The 23,228-nt window shown below is 47.3% G+C and overlaps 1 protein-coding gene across 15 annotated transcripts in view; it reads right to left on the bottom strand.

Annotated features, from left to right (window-relative positions):
- Positions 1 to 23,228, bottom strand: part of Cacna1b (calcium voltage-gated channel subunit alpha1 B) — a 153,779-nt gene that overhangs the window by 110,853 nt on the left and 19,698 nt on the right. For all 15 annotated transcript variants that reach the window (XM_026777515.1, XM_026777526.1, XM_013345851.2 and 12 more), the window contains exons 4-6: positions 9,958 to 10,049; positions 7,544 to 7,696; positions 5,982 to 6,172 (exon numbers count right to left, since the gene is read on the bottom strand). In XM_026777515.1, the coding sequence (XP_026633316.1) occupies positions 5,982 to 6,172; positions 7,544 to 7,696; positions 9,958 to 10,049 (436 nt within the window). The remainder of the gene's footprint in view (positions 1 to 5,981; positions 6,173 to 7,543; positions 7,697 to 9,957; positions 10,050 to 23,228) is intronic.

Raw genomic sequence — 23,228 nt, 5'->3', positions numbered from 1 at the left:
TGTCAGAGCTCAAGAAGGGGGAGGGCACAACAGACAAGGAAGTCTGACTATGGAGGGCAGGCAATCATCCAGGGTTGGAATATTCTGTGTCACATCTGTGTTAGGAGCAAAGCCCCAGCTGTGATATTGATTATGGTCTTTGTGATGACTGATATCGGCTGTCAATTGACCGGATCTGAAATCAACTAATTGGCAAGCTGCTGGGCACTGCAATGGGGAATTTTCTTGACCAGATTATCTGCAGTGGGAGGAGCCTCCCTAAATGTGGGTGGCACCTTCTGGGGGTTCCCAGATAAAAGGAGACGGCAGACCTTCACTCTGCTGGCAAGTTCATCTGTCCTGCAGCTATCACTGCTATATGTCTCGGCTGATATTAGAAACAAATTCTCCAAGCTTCTAGCGTAGAATGAAGACCAGCAGCTCTCTAGAACCTTCCAGGCCTTGAGCACCAGGTTAGGACTGTTGAGGTATCTTACTGTGTTGAACTGAGCAAACAAATTCTTGGCCTCTCCGGCATGGCACAGTGGTTGCTGGGACAACTCAGAACAAATCAAGAGAGCCAATCCATACGTTATCTTTCACCACACATTCATTCCACATTCTCCTAGAGCGGTGGTTCTCAACCTGCAGGCTGCGACCCCTTTGGGGTCAAATGACCCTTTCACGGGGGCCACATATAGATATTATTATGCATATCAGATATTTACATTAAGATTCATAACAGTAGTAAAATTATGTTATGAAATAGTAAGAAAAATAATTTTCTGGTCACCCCAACGTAAGAAACTGTATTAAAGGGTCACAGTGTTAGGAAGGTTGAGAGCCCTGTCTAACACAGTCTTTCAGGTTATTAGTACTGAGAAGAGGAGAAAGGGCAGAAATATGCACGGCCTTTCTGTACGGCAGCTGGTAACGTCACAATACTTTACAATGGTCTTCACTTTTCCACACCAAAATCCCATCTGTGTAACTGCGCATCTTCTGTGCCCACTCCCACTGTTCTTCTCCCTAGACATGCAGTCTGTACTGGCAGCCTCACTTCTTTGTCCCTTGCCCTTCAGCCCATGCATCCAGGATTTCAGCCACAGCACCAAGAGTGCTCTGACCGAGGCTCCCTGCAGCCTTCATCTTCCTGTATACTAACGGTCAGATTTCTCTTCCCTGGTTCTTGGTCCCAGCAACATCTGGCTCCTCTTCTTCAAATGTTCTGCTCTGCTTCCAGGACCAGCTCCTGGCATTCCTCCTGCCCTCCACAAGCTCCACCACCGCTCTTTGATGGTTCCTATCTCCCTGGCCTCCAAAGGGAGACTCCTACTAGGGAGAAATGGTAGGCATCTTTCTCATCTTTCTGTCACTCGCCCTCACTATCCAGGTACTCTCATCCTCTCCCATAATGCTCTATTTCTCAACACTGTCCACGTGTTAGTAATTCAGGGTACATCCCATTCCTTCGCTCCTTCTGAGCTCTCTTCTAGGGTGAAAATAGTTATTGACAACCTTACAGAGTCAGAACAGCCATGAGCTGCCTACCATTCTGCACTAAAGCAAATCTAGAAAAGCACCTGCCCCCAGCTCTTCTCAGCCAACAGCAGCTGCTTTCCAAGGAGCTCCAACCATATCACCTCTGCATCTACTCGAGTCCCCTCATCCCATGTCCATCAAGAAGCAAGTCCTGCTTCTGCGAACATCAAATAAAGCCTTATACCCACTCGTCAGAATACTTCTTTCCTGAGGTATGTGTAAATAGCAGGCAACAAAGTGAGGTATTATCCCATCATTCCTTGAGCTTTTCTCGTGTGCCTGCCTGGATAAAAAAAATTTAGACAAGTCCCATAACTTCTTTAATACTACCTCTGGCAATCTGAACGAGAACGGCTCCCATAGGCTCATATATTTGAATTCTGGGTGCTGAGGTTTCCAAAATCCCATGTCATTCCCAGTTAGCTCTCTCTGCTTCGTGCTTACGGATCAGATGTGAGCTCTCAGCTACGTCTCCAGCTCTATGCCAGCCTGCCTGCTACCATGCTCGCCACCAGGATGGTCATGGCCGCACCCTCCGGCACCATAAGCAAGCCCCAGTTAAATGCTTCCATCTATAAGCTGCCCTGGCTATGGTGTTGTGTTACAGCAGTAAAAAGTAGCTTAAGACAGAAGCTGGCACTGGGGACAGGGATATTACTGTGACAGGCCTGACCACACTGTTTATTGGAAAACTGTGTACAACTTTGGGACCTTGTTCCAGGAAAGTGGCTTTTAGACGTAACCAGGCATTAGTGAGCCATCCTATGAGGAGCTTAGAAGTCAACAATGCTGATAGCTATGCTGACTGTGGTTTCAGAGGTGAACAATGTTAGCAATTAGGATAGAGATCATTCTTATGTTATTTTGGCAAAGAATATGGTTGTTTACTGCTCCTGTCCTGGGAATCTGCCCAAGGCCACAGTGAAGAGTTCTTGGCAGAGATGATTTCAGACAGCCTGATACTGATTGTCATATGGTTATCAGTGATGACTCTTACACAGGTCTACAATGAAAAAGGGCAACTGGGGCAAAAAGAAATACAACTGTACGGTGTGAGGAGAAAAAGAGTGCCAAGCTTTGTGCTCTGAAAGAGGTAGGAGAGGAGAAGGGAATAAAGGGAGTGGCGCCCTCAGGGCCAGACTCCACCCAGCCTGCCACTTGTGAACAGTTTAAGGCCTAAGAAACTATCTGTTCCTAAAGTCAAAGCTCACACAAATGTAATTCAAGAAGGGAACCAGGTTCCAGTCCAAGCAGGCAGTAGAAGTTGGTAGCATTGGTCGTGTGGTTCTGGCTTTAAAGCCGTGATTGGATACAGGCATTTATGTATCCAATCTTCCTCTGCAGTTAAGGAGAGCTGCTGAGGCCAGATGTGTGGCAGGGGAGTCTCTGCATGAAGACCCAGAGAGATCATTAAGTAAAGTTATGAAAGCAAAGCCCAGATTGTGCTGGAAGACTCCAAGACACTGGAGGTGCCAGAGCCATGGGATGTCTGCCACAAAGAGCAACATACAGGGAATGGACCCAGCCTAACAGAGAGAAGTGTGCTGCAGTCATCAAAGCTAGAAGGGCAGAGCCATTAAGACTTTGACAACAAACTTGGATCTATCCCTATAGGTCTGGAATCTCCCCTGCTGGTTTTGAGTCTTGCTTTGGTCAGTATTTCCTCACTATGCCCCTTTCCTCTCTTCTGGAATGATAACCCATACTCTTTGCCACCATATACTGGAGGTATATAATTTGCTTTTTGATTTTACAGGGGGTCGCAATTAAGAGGCTCTGCCCACACAGAACCCAGTCTCCCCACTCAAAGGGGCGTTTGCCTCAACGTCCAGGATTGTCAGGAGGTGAAGGGCAGGTTCCCTCCAGAGTCCCCTGAAAAATCTTATCCAACCACCAACAGCCAGTCTCCATGGAGTGATGCGGGGTGGGAAATAAATCACCTTGGTGCACGGCTTCCTGCTCTGGATTGCATGTCACCCACATCCTCGTACCTCAGCATGTGTGTTTGGCCTCTGGACTCTAAAGGTTCAAGCACCCTCAAAATAGGCACTCCGTGTTCCTCAACCTTTTGCATCACCTGGTCCTCAGGCCTGACTCCTCCATAAAAGTGCCACTGCCAGTGAGTCCAGCTGAAATATCTATAGGATAAACCACTCTGGCCTCTGTGTGCCAGTCCTTCCTGGATATCTACACAGACAGGGAACCTGTCATTATGGCCATTCAACAAAGTTCCCATGGACTCTGAGGGCTATAGAAACCTGGCCAAACAGCAGGAATGTAGCCAGTATGGAGCTGATTTTAGTGTCTGTCCTTGTGGAAATTTCTCTATGCTTGGCAAAAGAGAAGACCCAAGTCCCCGGCCCTGCCTTTGAGGCTGCATTCAGCTCCGCATCGGCCTACCACACGACACCATCGCACTAAGAAACCGCCCTTTTCAGAGGCCCTCAGCCAGCTTCTCCTTTAACTCTTCACTTTCCTGCTCAAGCTTGACAGAGCTGACCAACAAGCATCTGCTAGGCACCTACTGAATGCTTAGTGCTAAGATCACCGGGGTCCCCATGAAACCGTGGGGGAGGCTCAGATACAGCTGCTAGAGTCCATGGAAGGAGAAACGGGGCTCCAGGGCCATGTGATGCCTCACCCTCAAGTATAAATGACAGCCCCTCATGCCCCACTCTCCAGATCCCCACTGTAGCCCAAACCAAACGCCTCTACCGATCCGAAACCAAGGGTCCACTGGTCCCACCTTCTCCAATGCCTTTCCATTCCCATTGTCTACATCCCAGAGCTCAGGAGGGCTCTTCCTTGTCTTTGTTCCCTAGGAGATGGTTTACAAGACTCTGGGACAAGGTGAGGGAGATAAGAGGGCCATCTTCCTACAGAAAGATCATTTCTTAGAGTTGGCTGCAGAATCATTGAGAAGAACCTCGGGTATATGTGAAATTAAGTGGGTCACCGGCACCCCAGACCTTATATTGGACATCCCTCACGGCCCCTGTGGTGGCTCGAATGGGAATGGACCCTATAGCTTCATAGATTTGGTCATCTAGGAGTGGCACTATTTGAAAAGATTTAGAGGAAGTGGGTCACAGGGGTGGGCTTTCCATGTTCAAAGTCCCTGCCAAGCCCAGAGTCTGTCTCCCTGCCTACAGATCAGGAAGGAGCTCTCCGCTACTGCTCCAGCACATGTTGATAAGAGACCTGACCACTAAAACGTAAGTAAGCCCCCAGAGTTAATGCTTTTCCTTATAATAGTTGTCTTGGTCATGGTGTCCCTTCACAGCAATAGAACACTGACTAAGACAGCCACCAAACTCAGACTACCTCGAATTGCTGAGACAGGCTAGAATCCTAAAGAGAATGTGAGGGGGATGAAAGTTTATTTGCTTTATAATCCCACATCATTATCATCGAAAGAAGTCAGGGAGAGAACCCAAGGGAGGAGCCTAGAAGCAGGAACTGAAGCAGAGGCCCTGGAGGAATGCTACTTCCTAACTTCTTCAGTCTGCTGGCTTATACAACCAAGACCACTTGCCCAGCAGTGGCATGACCCACAAGAGGTAGGCCCTCCCCAAATCAATCACTGATTATGAAAAGTCCCATGGGTTTGCCTACAGGCCAGTCTTATGGAGACATTTTTTTTTTCAATCGTGCGTTCATCTTCTCAGGTAATTCGAGTTTGTGTCAAGCTGACAGACCAACCAGGACAATGGACAAAGTATACAGAAAACAAACACACAAAACACGAGCTATGGAGGAATTCCAGCATGATATGGGTGAGGAGCTGTCTGCACCTCCTCACCCTACTCCACGCCACCTTTACCTCGTCCTCGGACCTCACTGGCCCTTGACTCGGTCTAGAAAATTCCAACAGGAATATGCTAGTGGTCAACAGTAGGCTACAGGCCTAGGGCCTTGGCAAATTAATCAACTCTCTATAACCCGTTCTTAATCATTTGTTCAACAAGTCAACAGGGGTGTGGCCTGAGACGTCACAACAGGCTTCCTATGGGCAGGGGTGTGTCCTGAGACATCACAACAGGCTTCCTATGGGCAGGGGTGTGCCCTGAGACGTCACAACAGGCTTCCTATGGGCAGGGGTGTGGCCTGAGACATCACAACAGGCTTTCTATGGGCAGGCTCACAGCATCAGCTGCTGTCATCACGGAGAGCAACAGCAGCATCTTCTCTGTGCTAACTCTCTGATCTAGCAGCCCCCAGTCTCGGCATCATAAAAGAAGACTGCAGGAGGACCTTGGTCCAGAGTATGAGCTGACATGGACCATAGAATCTTGATACAGGGTCCTATACTACACACCCTAGAGCAGGAGAATGGGCTAAGGGCAGGGAAAGAAGTGTCCCTAAGAGAGACCCCAGGCCCCCTACACCCCCATTCCCCAGAGCACCATTCTGAGACCTCCAGCCCCCACTGCCAGGGCTAGGGCCAAGACGGAACTCACATTGTAGAGGATGTCAGTCCAGCCCTCCATGGTGATACACTGGAACACTGTCAAGATGGCAAACAGGATGTTGTCGAAGTTGGTGATGCCAAAGTTGGGTCCTGGCCAGTACTCCCGGCACTCGGTGTCACCCTCACACAGCCGAGCAGGGGCCTCTTTGCCACAGGGAAAGTCACCCACAGGGTCTGCGTCTGTGAGGGGGGAGTAAAGCAAAGCTGAGATCTCTGCTCCCTAAGGCGCCACCACTGCCCCACCCTTTATCACACCTGTGCCTGATCACCTGACTGGTCCTCTCACTAACCTAACAGCTGCCCCCACCCCCAGCAACGGGCTCACCCCTCCCTCTTCCTCGCGCTCCTGAAACCTCCCCGTTGTCACCATTCCGATAGTCTCAAGATCCCTTCATCCTGAAATCAACACGAGCAGACACCTATTTACCTGTTCTAAGTGCAACCTGACTGCTCCTGCTCCAGCCTGGGGCGGGGGGAGGGGGACGGATAAATGATAAGCTTCACAAATGATTACTACGCTTTCTTCTCCTTCTCCAAACTGCTTGACTAAGGCTTCAAAAATACCATCATTTGGGCATTTGTGGCCAGCTGTCTTCGCTGTGAGTGTCGACAGTTCTGCTTCCCCCTTCAATTCCTGACACAATTTCCCTCATTTCCTTGTCTCATGCACCGCTGTAACTACCAATGCCACATGGACCAGCAGCGACCGCCACGACTTGTTTGGTTTCCCACGTTAAAGGAAGCTCTGAACTTACAATGGAGTTTGATATTTGCAGCGATTTTGGAGACTCTAACAAAATGACTTATTTCCAGTTTAATAAAAGCTTTTTCTTTCTTTTTTTTTTTTTTTGGATTTTCTGCATCTAGAAGATAACTATGTAGCTCTCTCCTTTTTATCTAATTATGCCTCAACCCTCAGAACAGCCTCTGGCTTCACCTACAGCATATTCCCAGATCGTGAATGCCACCCGCTCCAGCCACACTCTCCAACCAGCCGAGGGCTGCCATCCTCGCTCCTGGACTAAGAGTTTTTTCCTACTCAACTTGCTTCTATTCTTGCCTCCCCACTGCGGCACTGGGGCCAGAAGACACTTGTTCAAAGCCCTCCAGTCTTCCTATTTCTTGTAGAAGGCTCAGGTTCCTAGCCGCAGCCCCAAAGCCACATGATTTCCTTACTCAGTGTTCTTCCACTCTGCACTTTGGCACTTACTGTCCCTGTAACTGGACCACTCTGGCTGGGTGGCCAAGCAGCTATCCTTGCCCTGCTCAGATAGCTGTTCGTCATCGGCTTTACCAGGAAGGCCGCCCCTTGGGACCTTATGCAAACAGGCCTCAAGCCATCTATATCTATTCTATATCTATATATTTTGTTTCCTTCATAGATATTTTCACAGTGTTGTTTTATTCATGTGTCTACTTATTTATTACTATTTATCATAACATAACATAAGTTCTACCTTACTGGTCTAGAAGCTCAAAAGTCCCTCTGGCACTGGACCAGGGACCTGTTTTGTGTCCTCTTTTGAGTCCACAGGGCACTGCGAGACTCACCTGTGCTGTTGGGGAAGCAGGCTTTATGGAACTTGCCCATATAGAACTCAAGGCCGATGATGGCAAACATGAGGATGGCAAAGAACAGCAGCAGCCCGATTTGCAGCAGTGGAACCATGGCCTTCATGATGGACTTGAGCACCACCTGCAAGCCTGGAACCAGAAGACAGCACAGGGAAGGTCAGCGAGCAGAAGAGGCAGAGAGACAGCAGGGGAAGGACAGAACAGTGAGAGCTTATGGGACAGGAGACCTCATGGCAAAGCACAAGGTCCTCAGGAAAAGCAGGATGAACGTGTCTGAAAGTGAGGAAGAAGACAGACAAGGGATTCTCAGAGCATGCGTGCGGGATAGGGAACAGGCACACGGGAGAAAGATAAGGGAGAGTTCAGAGTCTGAAAAGAGCAGAAAACACTAAGGGGGAAAAAGAGAGAATGAAATACATAGAAGAAAAAGAAGCATCCTAAGAGGAATGAGGGATCTTGGGAATGAGGAGCAGGAGATCCTGGAAAAGTAAACAGAGACGCCTAGTAGATCCATCTCCTCAAGTAATTCTCCAAATTACCAGAAAGTGTTATGTCACTAGCCACAAAGCACAAGAGAGCTGGGCAGAGAAACTGCCAAGATAGGTTATAACCCTTAATCCTTCACCCTTCCCTCTTGGCCTCAACTCTTAGATATGGAACCGAACTCTTGTCTATTCTGAGCAGAACAGGAAGTCCACCAACGGTTTTCTTGTAGAGAAACCAGGCCCTTAGTAACCCTAAAGCCAAATTTCTGCCAGACTGAGGGAATAGCCACAAGGAACTGTTGACTGTGGTTTTCTGTCCTGCCTGGTTTCTGTCCTCCTACCAGGTCCCACAGCTGTTTAGCCCCAAAGAAATCACACAGAGAGTCTGCATTAGTTACAAACTGATTGGCCCATTAGCTCAGGCTTCTTAGTAACTTTTATAACTTATATTAGCCCATTATTCTTATCTGTGTTAGCCACATGGCTCAGTACCTTTTTTGGCAGGGCAAGTCACATCTTCTATCTTTGGTGTCTGGACAGGACTGGGGAGGAATAAGCTTCCTTCTTCCCAGATTTTTCCTGTTCTCATTGACCCGCCTCTACTTCCTGTCTGGTTGTCCCACCTATACTTTCTGCCTGGCTACTGGCCAATCAGCATTTATTTTAAAACATAACTGACAGAATACAGAATTGTCCCAAACCAAGGAACAGCCTGTGTCCAACATGCTTACTAAGTCCCATGCCAACCTCTTGCCCATATGTACCTTCTTGAGTGCCATGACCCAGAAGCATACCTACTGGCCATCTCAGTACCAGGCCCCTCTGGCGTTAAGACAAGGTTGCCCTTCACAGCCTTAGACATTTCTCTGTTCTATCACCTTTCTTGGTCTCTAATCTGTTCTTCAATCCCAGAAAATGAAGCTAAGAGGCAGAAACACAAGTCAGAAAAAACAACAGGGCCACTGTGATAGTCTGAATGTAGCTGGTCCCCATAAGCTCATAGGGAGTGGCACTTTTAGAAGGTGTGGCTTTGTTGGAATAGGTGTGGCCTTGTTAGAGGAAGTTTGTCCTTATGGGGGAGGGCTTTGAGACTTCCTATGCTCAAGATACCACCCGGGATCACAGTCCACTTCCTGTGGCCTTCTGATCAAGATGTAGCCAGCACCGTGTCTGCCTGTGTGCTGCCATGCCCCTCGCCATGACAATAATGGACTGAATCTCTGTACTATAAACAGCCACCTCAACTAAATGTTTTCCTTTATAAGACTGCCGTGGTCGTAATGTCTCTTCACAGCCATAGAAACTCTAACAAGACAGTCACACTCTGGGATCTCGTAAAGAGTTTACTGAAGGGGCTTTGTAGTGGTTTGAGTCACAACTATTCCCCATCTCCCATCTCAGGTATTTGGACACCTGGTCCCCGGTGTGTGGCCCTGCTTGCCAAGGTTATGAACTTTAGGATGTAAAGCCTTCCTGGAGGAGGAGGAGGGGAACTGGGCATCCTGGCTTCATTTCCAGTTTTCTCCGTCTGCTGCCTATGCGTCATTGAGATGTGCTCTTTGGACTTCCTGCCCTGCCACCCGCTGCTATGCCTCCCTCACCATGAAGGACTCTCCCTCTGGACCATAAATGAAAACAAGCTCTTTTGTGCATTGTTTTTGGCCCTGATGTTCACTTACAGCGGCAAAGGGTGACAATATAGGTCTGCTCCTCTTTCCTCTGTCAAAGAGAAACCTGCAGGGGTAGCAGGTAAAGTATGTGTCCAGTAGACACAAGGCTCTGGGTTCAATTCCCCAACACCCTCCCCCCACAGAAAAAGTATTCAAAGAGCCCAATACTTAGAAGTCACAGCTTTGATGACGGTATAAGAGCTGTATTGGGCCTGACTGTCTCAGCTAGACTTACTTGGAATTCCAGACACCAGCTTCAGAGGTCTTAGCACACGCACAGCCCTCAGGGTCCGGAGGTCAAAGTCGGTTCCAGCTGTGGCAAGAATCCTGGAAAAAGCAAGGATAAGGGATAGAAGAGTTTCCACCTGAGTTCATGAAGAAACAACACTCATGCTAACACTGTGTAGCCTTTCTCCCAAGAGCAGCAACCATTCTTTCCTGTGTGCCTTGCCATCCAACCACAAGCCAGGAGAGGTCATGGCCAGGCAAGGGGAACAGAACTGACTCCTGGAGGATCGCTGGCAAGGACTTCATCTGCCTGCTGTCTCTCTAGTTCAAGGACTTCATCTGCGTGGTCACACAATCACTGGCTTGGCGGTGAATCTTACTCCAGTTGAGTCCATGCCTAAACCACATTCCCAAATCAGCCCTAACTGTGCTTCCTGCTGCTTCACAGTGTGTAGTGGCAGAGGTAGACTGGATCCTGAAGGACGCCCGAGTCTCACCTCCCATCACCCTCCATCATACTGTCCTAGAGAAGAGAGCGGAAGATTCAGGACTCGGGAAACATCATCATGGAATGATGTTGGCAAGAAGGCTGGGGCCAGGAGCCATGTAAATCCTTCCATCAGTTGCTTTTGTCATGATGTTTTTATCACAGCAACAAGTAGTAAATAATACATGTCAGGTCCCTTCCTCCTGCAGCTCCCATGTCAGGCCCCTTCCTCCTGCAGCTCCCATGTCAGGTCCCTTCCTCCCGCTGCTCAGCTCCCATGGGTCAATAGCGAAAATTTTGGGAAAAACTGTCATTCTTACTAGAGTTACAAGACATGAACTGAGAGATTTTCTGACCTTGAAGACAGATATTTTTAATTAACTAAGCATACAAACCCATAACACACCATCAAGAGGAAAGTAAGGCACCCTGTACTGTTCGCCTCATTCAGACCAGCTGTTCAACGCTGCTCTGGCCGGTGACTGCAGAAGACACCCACAGCCCTCACAGACCCTGAACACAGAGTTCATGTGGCATTACTGCCAGAGAATTAGTCCACCCTGTACAAATTCCACTTCATCCAGGGACCTAAGCTGAGACACAGCTTCCTGTCACCTCGAAACTGGGCCGGCTACTTGAGTACATCTGACCCTGGGATGGTTGCAATAGTGACCTTCATGCCACACAGAAATGGCTGCAACATCAAGATCCAAAAGCTGCTCAGAGCACTGACTCAGGAGAAAAACTGAGACTTGGCATCTACACTCGTGTAGCCTCTACCTCACAGATACAGGTCAATGTGCACAGAAAGAAATCACGCACAGTCAGTAGCCCAGGACACCCACGTATATTGTGTCTGGCCTGATAAACAGTCAGGCAGTAGCCTTGTTCCTCCCTCTGAAGAGAGCAACACACAGCTATGTGACCACACACACACAAAGCCTAGCCCTACAACCAGACAGACAGCAACCCTACCACACTCACCTGCTGTAGGCAGCCAGCAGAAGCAATCACACATGCCCAAACCTAACTCAACAACCAGTCAGAAAACAATCCTGTCCTCGATAAGCCAACACAGAGACACTGGCTTGCAGAACTTTCAGGCACCCAGGCCCAGTCCAATGGCCAACCAGGAATCAAACAGAATACTTGGTGCTGATAAAGTTAATGAATAAAATAAGAATACACAGCTAATGATGGCTACACAAGCTAGATTAAGTAGAAGGTGAATTTTCTTATCCTGAGGACAGGTGTTTTTAGCTAATTCAATCATATGAAAAAGTCACCAAGTTTATGGGGCCTACAGGACATGATTAAACAAACAAAAACTTGCATATGAAAGTTCCAGGGAGTAAGGTGGAGAAAGGCACAAAAAGCACATTTAACAAAATAATACCTGAAAATTTTCCACTTGGACATCTGGATTCATGAAGCCATAGGCCTAAGGAGACTCAATCCAAAAAGACTCTCCCAGACACATTAGAACTTAACATTAGGTCAAAGGTTAAAGGCCAAGACAGAATTCTAAGATTAGAGGGGGAAAGTCACATATAAAGGACTACCATTAGAGTAGATTTCTCAGGACAAACTTGCAGGCAGAGAGATAACAAGATAACATTCAAAGTGCTGAAAGGGAAATGGGAGCCACAAATACCATACCCAGAAAAGTTTGCCCTCAGAAGTGGAGAACTAAGGTCTGTCTCAAATAAGCAAACCTAGATGGAATTCATCACCCCCAGACCAGCCCTATCAAATAGGATTAATGAAATCCTTTATCTAGAAGTGAAAACATCCATCATGAAAGACACAAAATTGTAGAACTTATTGGTAGAGAAGATATACAAAAGAGAAAGGGAAGAAAGCCCTGTCGCTATAGAAATCGCCAAACTATAAGGATTCGTGAAAAAAAAGGAAGAATAAAATATATACATTAACAGCCAAGAGTAATTAATATGACAGGAGTCACTTGTTACCTATGAATAATAATCTTTAAGTAAATCTCTCAATAGACTGGCTAAATTAAGTAGAAGGCCCAACCGTATGCCCACTACAAGAAACTCACTTCATAAGAAAAGACACACTGCCTTCAAGTAACTTCACAAACAGGAGAAAGATGAAGAAGGCAATTATACAATGATAAAAGGACAAATCAGCAACAGAATACAAGAACTGTGAGCACATATGAACCCAACACTGAGCCAAACAAGCATGTGAAGCAAATATCAGATCTACAAGAGAGACAGGTTCCACGGTAATAACTGAAGGTCTCAAAAACCCAACTTTTATCAATGGGCAGATCCCCTATGTAGAAAATCAACAAAGAAACATCAATTAAATGAAGTCAGGACCAAATGATGAGAACATTTCCTACCACAACGTCAGAATACACATTTCTCTAACTACATAAACACCCTCTAGGAGAACCATACGTTAAGATATCAAAATCATATCATGTATCTTTTCCAACTACAGTGAAGAAAAATCAGGATCAACATTATGGAAATCATATAAACACATGGAAATTAAACAGTCTCCTGAATAATTAAAGGATCATAAAGAAATTACAAAGAAAGACTGAAAGTATTGCAGGACAAATGAAAAGAAAGAAACAGCACATCAAAGTATATGAGATACAGAAGAGTAGTCCTAGGAGTGGGTTAGCACAGGATAAGCTGTTGGTCCAGAGAGTGTCCTATACAAACCAGACATCCCATTTTGCATGAATGTATTAAGTATGTAGCAAGCAAGAGTTAAAAAAAACAAGCAGCAAGTGGCAGACAGGTAAGGTCATCAAATCGGATACTGCTAACACCCAGCAGAAAAGAAATGGGGAGCCTACTAACACAGTTGGAGTTTTCTTTCACCTTAGCATTCTGGGCAGAGGTCTCTCCACAGATGAGTTTCCAGCTTCTCATTCCCACCTTAACTGGATTTTTTTATACCATGGGATGAGCAACACTAACCTCCATTGGAAGTGGGTTATCTCCTAGCTGTTCTCAAAGGTACAATGTTTTTAATGCCTTAGGCTGCTTGCTGTTCTCCTTTTCCCTTGTCATGGAGTCAGGTGACCAGTCTGCCTATGACAAAGGGTCTTGGGAGTCACCTGAACATCCGGGGATGGAGAGATAGCTCAGTCACTAAAAGCACTTGTTCTTACAAAGGACCCATGATTGATTCCCAGCATCTATATAGGAACCCACAATTATATTCTGAGAAGTCTGAAGTCATCACCCAGGCACACAGGAAGCAAGATAAGAATGCCTTGCTGAAGGAACTCAGGACCGCGAGGGGTACACCCACACAATGAGACAATGGGGATGTTCTATCAGGAACTCACCAAGGCCAGCTGGACTGGGTCTGAAAAAGCATGGGATAAAACCGGACTTGCTGAACATAGCGGACAATGAGGACTGCTGAGAAGTCAAGAACAATGGCACTGGGTTTTGATCCTACTGCACGTACTGGCTTTGTGGGAGCCTAGGCTCTTTGGATGTTCACCTTACTAGACCTGGAAGGAAGTGGGAGATCCTTGGACTCCCCACAGGGCAGGGAACCCTGACTGCTCTTCTGGCTGATGAGAGAGGGGGAATTGATTGGGGGAGGGGAAGGGAAATGGGAGGCGATGGCGGGGAGGAAACAGAAATCTTTAATAAATAAATAATAATAATAAAAAAATTTCTACAGTGACTAGGACTTACTTTGGGGTGAGGAGGAAGAAATAAGATGGTGGAGATATATTAAAGACAGATTTATTTCCCAAAGAAAAAAAAAGAATGCCTTGCTGATAAAAGGTACCATGCCACATGGCTGACACAGACAAGAATTATGGGTTAATGTAGGATGTAAGAGTTAATAAGAAGCCTGAGCTACTAAGCCAGCCAGTTTATAATTAATGTAGACCTCTGTGTGTTTCTTTGGGACTGAATGGCTGTGGGACCTGGTTCAATTAACAACACCACAAAAAAAAAAAAGAAGAGAAGGAAAAAGAAAAGAAAAAAAGGGAAGGAAGGGGAAAATTCTTCCAGTGTACATAGCAGAAAACAATTGGCATCCAGGAAAAGTAAGTTCCTAAAAATTCACATGAAAATTGAAAATGCTTATCAGAAAAATCAAATGTCACAAGAAGGAAGGGGAAAAAAAAAAGCCATTCGGAGCCATTGGCAGCCAGGGAAATTCACACCCCAAGCTGAGCAGGCTATGTTAAGCCTGGTGTTATTTCTCCCAACAGCTCTACTGAAGGCAGAAAAACTTACAGAATCATGACAGAGAGTGGCTGGCTGATCCTGGCAAATGCTAAAAGTGAGCAGCCTGTGACTCAGGAAGCACTGCTAGCTATACAGACAATATATGCAGGCATGGTCCTGTAGCTCTTTGTGAAAGTCAAGATCAGAAATAGCCTACTGCTTTTCTCACAAAGAAAGGGGAGAAAATAATCAGGGGCTATGCCTATAACGGGCACATTATACTACAGTTAAAAATGGATGAGTGTGCAAAATTAAATAGGCCTACATACATTAGTATATAAAATGTTTAAAACAGGACTGGGACTGTGGCTCAGCTGGTAGAGAGCTTGCGTGGTATGCAGAAAGCCCTGGGTTTGATCAGCACCCGAGTGCCGTATAAGCACTGTAGTACTCACAGCCAACCGCCTTTCCCAGGCTCTGAGACCCCAGCCCCTGTCCCAGCCCACTGTGTTAGCCACCAAGTGTAATGCTAAAACCCACAAACGGTGCTAGAGGTGTCTCTACCCTCATCTGCTGTTCGGAGACAGTTTCCTTAGTGGATTTAGCAGTCAAAACCCCAGAAGACTTGGAAGTAAACATGGTTCTAGTCTTGGCTGTCAACTTGACCACATTTGGGATTAAAACCAAAGCAACTAGGCACACCTGTTAGGGATTTTTCCTTAACTGCACCATTTGAGGTGGGAAGACCCACTTCTAATCTGGACCTTTAGAGCTGGGAAGAGCCACCTTTAACCTGGGCTCCATCTTCTGCCGGCAGCCTACACGAGGACATGGAAGGAGAAACTTGCTCTCTTTGCCTGCTTGTTCCCATGCTTGCTCTCGTTGGCAGGTCTTGCGTTTACCGGCATTAGAGCCTACCTCTACGGGATTCTGGCATATACTGAAGACCAGCTGAGACATTCAGCCACGTGACCTAACAACTAGTGGATTCTTGAGCCTTCTCTTAGTAGATAGCCATTGTTGGACTAGCTGGACCACAGCCTGCCAGCCAGTCTAATACATTCCCTTTCCGTATACACAGATATTCATTCTATTGGTTCTGGGGCGCTAAAGCAGTGGTTCTCAACCTGTGGGTCGCAACCCCCACCGGAGTCACATTCCCGCTATTTCCATTATGATTCATATCAGCAGCAAAATTACAGTTATGAAGTAGCAATGAGATAATTTCATGGCTGGGCACCAACACAACATGAGGAGGAACTGAATTAAAGGGTCACAGCATCAGGAAGTTAGGGAACCCTGAATAATACAAAAATATTTATGAAAAATCAAACCTTCTGTAGTAATATTTTTTAATTATGACTAAGAGAATTTATCAGAACACAAGCAACTGCACAGTGAGTCTAATTTAAAAGGTATGAGGGCCAGTGGGATGGCTCAGCAGGTGAAGGCACTGCCAAGCCTGCAGCCTGAAGTCTGAGCTGGAAGCTCAGGACTCACTTGGTGAAAGAAAAGACCTGATTCTCACAGGTTATCCTCTGCATTTAAAAGTCCACACTGTGGTGTGTACACACACACACACACACACACACACACACACACACAGGGGGGGGGAGAGACAGATAGACAGACAGAGAGGGGAATACAGTGAAGACAAATAAAAGACTCTGGACTAATCCTCCTGCCAGGTGCAGGCGCCACGTCACCACCATGGTCCTTCTAATAAGCATTTTACAGTCATTATTTTTGTTTTCATTTGGTATCTTATAATTGCTATCTTTCTTGTGGACAGAAGGATTCTTCTACTGTCTCCCAAGAATGACAGGACCATTGATACCTTAAGATCAGAGTAGCTGGAATTGTCCACAGCACATTCCTTCATGGAAGGGGAGAGGCTCACGAACCACACGAGACACCGCTCCCCTCTCTAAGCATGTGTGAGCAGGTGACAAAGCACTGATGGCAAAGGAACCTCCTTCGGGGGAGGGGGGGCGCAGCTGCCCTTACACTGCCCATGCTCCTGTAAACCCAGTCAAACTCACTGCTTCACCAAGCTGGGCTTGGGCAGACCCATATCTTTGGTCTATTGCTGGCCCGCCCCTGCAATGAAGAGAAACAGACTACCCTTCAGAGTCACAGATAAATCCCCCACCAAAACAAAACAAACCAACAACAAACAGCAGCTTCAAGGTAATCTAAACATTCATATTAACAGTGCTGGAGACGAAAGCTCAACACCAGGAGTGGTGGCACACACCTTTAATCTCAGCCTTAGAAGGCAGAGCAAGCAAGCTCTGTTGAGTTCACCAGTCTATTCTAACACTCATTCTACAGTCAGCAGGTATGTCCTGAGTGCTTCCCACGTTCTAAGTCCTCAGCGGTACAAACCCCAGAACAGCCTGGTGGATGCTCAGAGCCAGCTGCCTTCACCTCCCTTCTCACTCACTGGTCTCCCTCTCACAAGGGTTAACGTGAATTCTGGGAAGAAACACAAGTTCTACAGATTCTAAACCTAATGGCAAAGGACTCATTGTAAATTTATAAAAGTGTGCACAATTCAGAGCGTAAAGCCAAAAGATTAAACAGTAATGGTGCACAGACTCACAAAGAAAGAATTAACAAGAGCTTCAGAACCAGGATGCCGAGAGGCAGCAAACTGGACATGAAAATGAAGATATAACGGAAGTGGTGGGCACAGAAAGTGGCACAGCTCATCTGGAAACAAACCGCCCATGGGCACTGAACCATTCACACGCTTGTTTGCAATCCTGGGAACCTGCCCCACCAAAGTACCGCCAAAGCTGGTCGTCACAGGCTCACAATCAATGGCCCCAACTCAGAACTCTCGGGGCTCACCAGAGAGCACCTAGTACAAGAACAGAACACAGCATAGAGTGGTCATTGCGGACAACAGCAATACATGAACGTATACATGTGACACAACGTTAAAGACTGACACACTTACAAAATAGATGGGCCTCCCACAGTCCTGAAAGAAAGTCATGGCACACAAAGCTCACAGATATAACAAGAACAGACAGGCCGGGCGGTGGTGGCGCACGCCTTTAATCCCAGCACTCGGGAGGCAGAGGCAGGCGGATCTCTGTGAGTTTGAGACCAGCCTGGTCTACAGAGCTAGTTCCAGGACAGGCTCCAAAGCCACAGAGAAACCCTGTCTCAAAAAACAAAAAAAAACAAAACAAAAAAAAGAACAGACAGACATGCGCCCAGCCACACATCTTGTATCTGTGGGCAGTCAGTCCATACCGTGACACCTCTGCTCACACAGCTACCGCAAGACGCAGAAGCTTGCCAAGGATATGGAAAGACAGACACATGGCCCAGATAACCCAGACAGGAGGACATAACCTGGGCAAGGGATACCCTCATGGACTGACGTGTGGACACATGAAGGGACATGTGGACACATGTGTAGACACAGGGACTCATACAGATAAAACAGCATTTCCCTGGGGAGCCATGGCACCTGCAGTAGGAGGCCCTCCCAGGAACAGAGACCCAGAGGAGGGACAGGACCTTATAGCTATCATCCAGAGCCAACCCTGAAACTAACCCCTTATTACTCAAACTTGGAAGTCCCAGCTGGGTGTTCATGGCCACACACCCACAAGTCATAAATTGGCAAAGGTGACTAACTCAGTATCTGTCAGCAGCAGCATCGGGGCCCTCACAGTTAGCTGCTCCCACAGTCTCCAGGCCTCATTCTTTGAGCCCAGCCACAGCAGCTGGAATACCAGAGGTGACTGAAAACTGATGTCTTGGGGTCCCATCCACCTGGGCTGGCTCCTCGGGGCACCTGTACCAAGCATGGGGGTGACCACAAAGCTCATGGCACCCGGCAATCCCATGCCCATCTACACATACTTTTGGAGCCATCTAGGAACAGCCATCAAGACCACGAGGACAGCACTGAATCTGCACATAGTCTCTGCAAGGCTCACTGAGCTCCCGTACTGCCCCTCGGAACATAGGCCATCGTCTTCCATTTTGTCAGCATGAGGCTGAGCGTCCTCTGAACAGAGCTGACAGCTCTACCTTGAAGCTCCCATTACATAAAGTCCCAGCAAGGGAACAACATAGGATAGCCCACAGGACAAAACAGAAGGACCATACCATCCCAACATTGCTACTGGCAGCCCTTTGATACTTAGAAACATCTATGTTTGGGTAATAAATTAGTCAAAAAAATAACAAAAACAAAAACCCATCTCTCATGGGCTGCCACTCCAGTGATGGAAATTTAAAACGAGACTCTCCCTGCTAAGGGCTGAGATAGGAGGGGCACCTCTTCATCCACTAGACCAGGCAGCTAGGGGTATCTCTCCACTCTCGCCTAACTCACACTCTGGGCTCGGCAAGTCGTGCCTGAAGGAACTTAAAGTTAGAGGCTCCTGCAACCTAAATCTAGAGGTCTAAGTGACAGCCATTTGAGTCACAGACGCTTGGCCTGTCCTCTTGCCCAACCTATTTGCATACCTAGTCCTTTATCGCTGTAACAGAGGTCACAGAGAAGTGTCATGTCTGCAGTGAGACTCCCATGAAACGCTATGCAAATGTGCCCAGCTCCATTGGCACCTAGTGGCAGGCTCAGACACCAGTGTCCTTGTGACCTGCTACCACAGTAAGACAGAGAGTAAGGAGGCATCTGAGTTCCTCAGCTCAGGGTGCTATGCTTGGAAAAGGTCTGCACTGCACACCCTGGCTCTGGCCTATCCAGGGCAGCCCAGAGTGGCAGCTGCTACACAGCAGACGGCAACAGAGGCATCATCTCTCAGGAACTGCTTTGTCACTGACTTTCCAGGTGCTGGTGTCACCCAAGAAGCTGCTGCTGGTTTCCATGGAGACAGACTTTCTGAGTCTTATCCAAAGATGCCTTGGCTTTATCCCAGCCTCCACGCCCCATCCCCACTCTAAGAGGACAAGAAGAGCAGACCCAGGGCTCCCTGCCTCTCCTGTAGTACAAGCCCCTGCTCCCCTCTAAACCCAGGAGATCTCAGGTAGGATGGAGAAAGGCTTGGTCTGTCATGTAGAGACCCTGAGAACACCCAACAGCAGGCAACTGTGAGCTGCCCACTGCATGCCAGGGTCTTGCACAACACCCTTAGTTAGCACCACAACCATCAGCAGCAGACACGGGACACTCACTACACAGGAAAGGGCAACTGGGAACGGAACCAGCCTGCAGGAAAGACCTCTTAATCGTGACAAAATCCCAAAGCCTCATTTGCCACATAGTGCCATGGGCAGAGGGATGTCCTAGTCCCTTCAGGAAAGGCCCTAGCCTTGTGCCATCAGCCTCTCCATCACTATAAACAGATTGAGACAACATAGTACCCCGTGACTTCCAGGCCTCAAACTTCCTCTTCGGGCAGGGAGGGCAACCTCACAGGCTCCCATGGCCCTCACGATCACCCTCAGACCTCTGTCACTCACGTCCACCGGGAGAAAGAGACCTAGGAGGACACTGAAACCTTGCGCTGGCTAGAGCGGTCTATATATGTGCAGAAGAGACCTACAGCTGATCAGGTGCAGTGGAGCTCGGGCCAGCAAAGCTGAGTGAGTGAGCAGGACACTCAGTGCCCATGAGACCAGGAAACGCTTCGGGTGCTACCTGACTTTTTCTTAAGGGTTTGTTGTTGTTATTGTTGTTTTGTTGCTGTTGTCGTTTTGAGACAGATTCTCACAGAGCCCAAACTGGTTTTGAATTCTAAGTGTAGAAGAGGGTAACCTTGAACTTCTGATCCTCTTGCCTCCGCCACCACCCCACACACAACCTGGGTGCTGGGACTCCAAGTCTACACCCCATACCCAGTATGTACAATGCTAGGGGTTGAAGCAGCAGCTCCAGGCAGGATAGGCAAGCGTTCACCCCAGCGCTGCACTCCAGCCCTTCCCGGGGTTTTATTCTTCCTGCATCTCTAGGAACGAAGAAGCTGGAATCTTCCTTCTGGTGCTGAACATTCTGTATCTATGACCTGCGGCCCAAGACCTCTAGCTAGCAGCTAGCCCTCAGTGCTCAACCTCTACAGCTTTAGTATTAGGTTCAAAAGGGCCCAGATAGAACAGGAGGTCTAAGTAAGATCCGGAGACCCAGAACACAATATGGAAATGTCCATGTTCTAATGTAAAAATCACTCCGAAAACACCACAAAGGGCCTGAGAGAAGGCTCAGTGGAAAGCACTTGCTGTCGAGCTGGGCAAACGGGGTTCAAGACCTGGGAAATTCACACACAGGACAGAAAGAGGGAATTGACTCTTGCAGGTTGTCCTCTGACCTCCCAAAAGTGTGCAGCGGTATATGTGTGCATCCCATGCACACACACTCATACTCCTCAGATGAAAAGCTAAGTGGATGAGCTCAACGTCACATTGACAGGGACAGGGGACAGAACCAAGGAACTCTATGACAGAATATGATGGGCACTGCCCACTGTGAGCAGAGAGAGCACACACATAAGGAAAAACACAAGAACAACAAGGGAGGCTTGCACCTCTGGAACTATGACGTTAATACCATCACAGTTCCTGACCGGGAAAGAAAGGCTGGGCCTGGGAGAGCCAAAGTTATGTTCTAAAATGTAATTATTGTGCCTGAGAGATCCATAAGACAAACGCCTGTAACTTGTAAGCCCCTTGCCCATGGACAGAGAGCCCCTGAAATGCTGGAGGCTGTTGTTCGTGGGAGAAAACAAGCCACATGTTCTCACCCCTAAACAAGGGTGTTTGAGCCAACTGCAGTGCATGTGCTTGATCATATGTGGGTGGGCGGGACATAGGCGGGAAACAGGTCAGGGTGCATGCTTGCTCCTGATTGGACCTGAGGAAGAATGGCCCTATGGTGTTGCCTTTTTAAGCCTCTGCAAAATGTGACTTGTCGCCATTTTCTGGGAACCCTGGAATCGTCCTGGCCAGAGCTCATCAACATGGCCAGTATTTAACGCTTGCTTCAAATTCAGCTCAGAAACTGTGGAGCTGGTCTTTCTCGTGTGATTCTCAGGGTTAACAGGCTGAAACAGTGCTCAAAAATATGATGTCCGAAAAATAAACCATCAGACTCAAGATGCTGAATAAACTCTGAACGGGACCAATTTGTAGGTATTCCAACTAAAACACAACATAGTAACCCTCCAGAAAATCTTAAGAAGTCTTAAAAGTAGACAGAAAAGCTCATCTTGATGATAATAGAAAGCAATTCATGAATTGATTTCACATCGCAAACCACACAGGGCAGAAGGAAGTGGCACATTTCAGGGGTTGAAAGAAAAGAACTGTCAACTACAAAAACGTCCTTCAGGAACGCAAGGGACACCAGGACACCGTGTGAGTGGAGGAAACACAGTTTGCTTCTCCCTCTGTGAGATACATTTGGTGGCCGAACCAAAAGTCAACTTCCTTGGACTTACTAACTTACTTCTAAATATAAACACAAGAAATGCTTAGGGCAATTGTAAGCAGAGTGTGGTAATGGCGGGATTTCTCCTCCTGTAAATTACTGAAATATCCTCAGAAGGCGGAGCAAGTCTTGGACCCGCAAGCCACCACTTACACAGCTGCACACACAGCTGCCTGTGACTCCTGGGGATCCAATGACCCCTTCTGGCCTCCTTGGGCACCTGCACACGTGGCATATGCACATATAGACATATACATGCACATAAATAAAAATAAATCTAAAAGTAGTTAATTAAAATCATTATACATAATGACATAGGCAGGTTGAACATAAAAGGTTTAAAAAGAAACATGTAAATACTACCCAAAGAATGTAGCAGTAACTACTATCAGGGGGAGACAAAAAGCAGACTTCAGAACCAAATATTGCCAGTACCTACACCAAGACTGTGTGATTTATGTGTGATTCTACACATAAAGGTCCTTGCTCTTAAGTCTCAAACCCTGGAACAAATGGCTGAGGTGCCTATTTAGCATATCAAAGTAAACCTGGCTGTTGGGTTCCCCCAGCATTCCACAGTCCCTACCCATCACAAGGCCCCACCCCCTTCCCCTCAACTCTCCAGCTTGCCTTCCCTATATAATCCAGCCATTTTGGTTACCTGCCTCTTTTTTATCTTTTGCCCTCTTGGTCTTTGGACCTGGTTCCCCTTTCTCCCCTCTCCCTTCCCCTCCATCCTCTCCTCACGTGGCTCAGGGTCATCCACTCTGGACTCACCCAGATGTCTCTGCCTCTTGCTATGTCTCCCTTTTATCTACCATAGACTTTCTCCTCGGCTATACCTAGAACAGTCATGTCCTTCCTTTTTACTTACTTTTTCATTCACTTGCCATTTGTGCTACTGTAACGAAACACCCAAGACTAGTATTTACAAACTTACAAATGGTAGAGGTTTATATTTCTAATGGGTCTGAGGACTAGAAAGTCCAAAATGGAGAGACCGCCAACTGGATGTCTATGCCAGTTTCTGCATCCCCACTGAGCCAAAATGATGGAAAGGCCACCCATGAGGGTGGCGTTCTCATGCTGTCACTGCCTTTGAAAGGTCCCACCTCTTTTTTTTTTTTTTTTTTTTTTTTTGGTTTTTTGAGACAGGGTTTCCCTGTGGCTTTGGAGCCTGTCCTGGAACTAGC

The sequence above is a fragment of the Microtus ochrogaster genome, chromosome 4 (genome assembly GCF_000317375.1).
Source record: "Microtus ochrogaster isolate Prairie Vole_2 chromosome 4, MicOch1.0, whole genome shotgun sequence".
Taxonomy (NCBI): domain Eukaryota; kingdom Metazoa; phylum Chordata; class Mammalia; order Rodentia; family Cricetidae; genus Microtus; species Microtus ochrogaster.
Note: the sequence above shows the minus strand (reverse complement) of the source record. Positions and strands in the feature narration are given on the sequence as shown.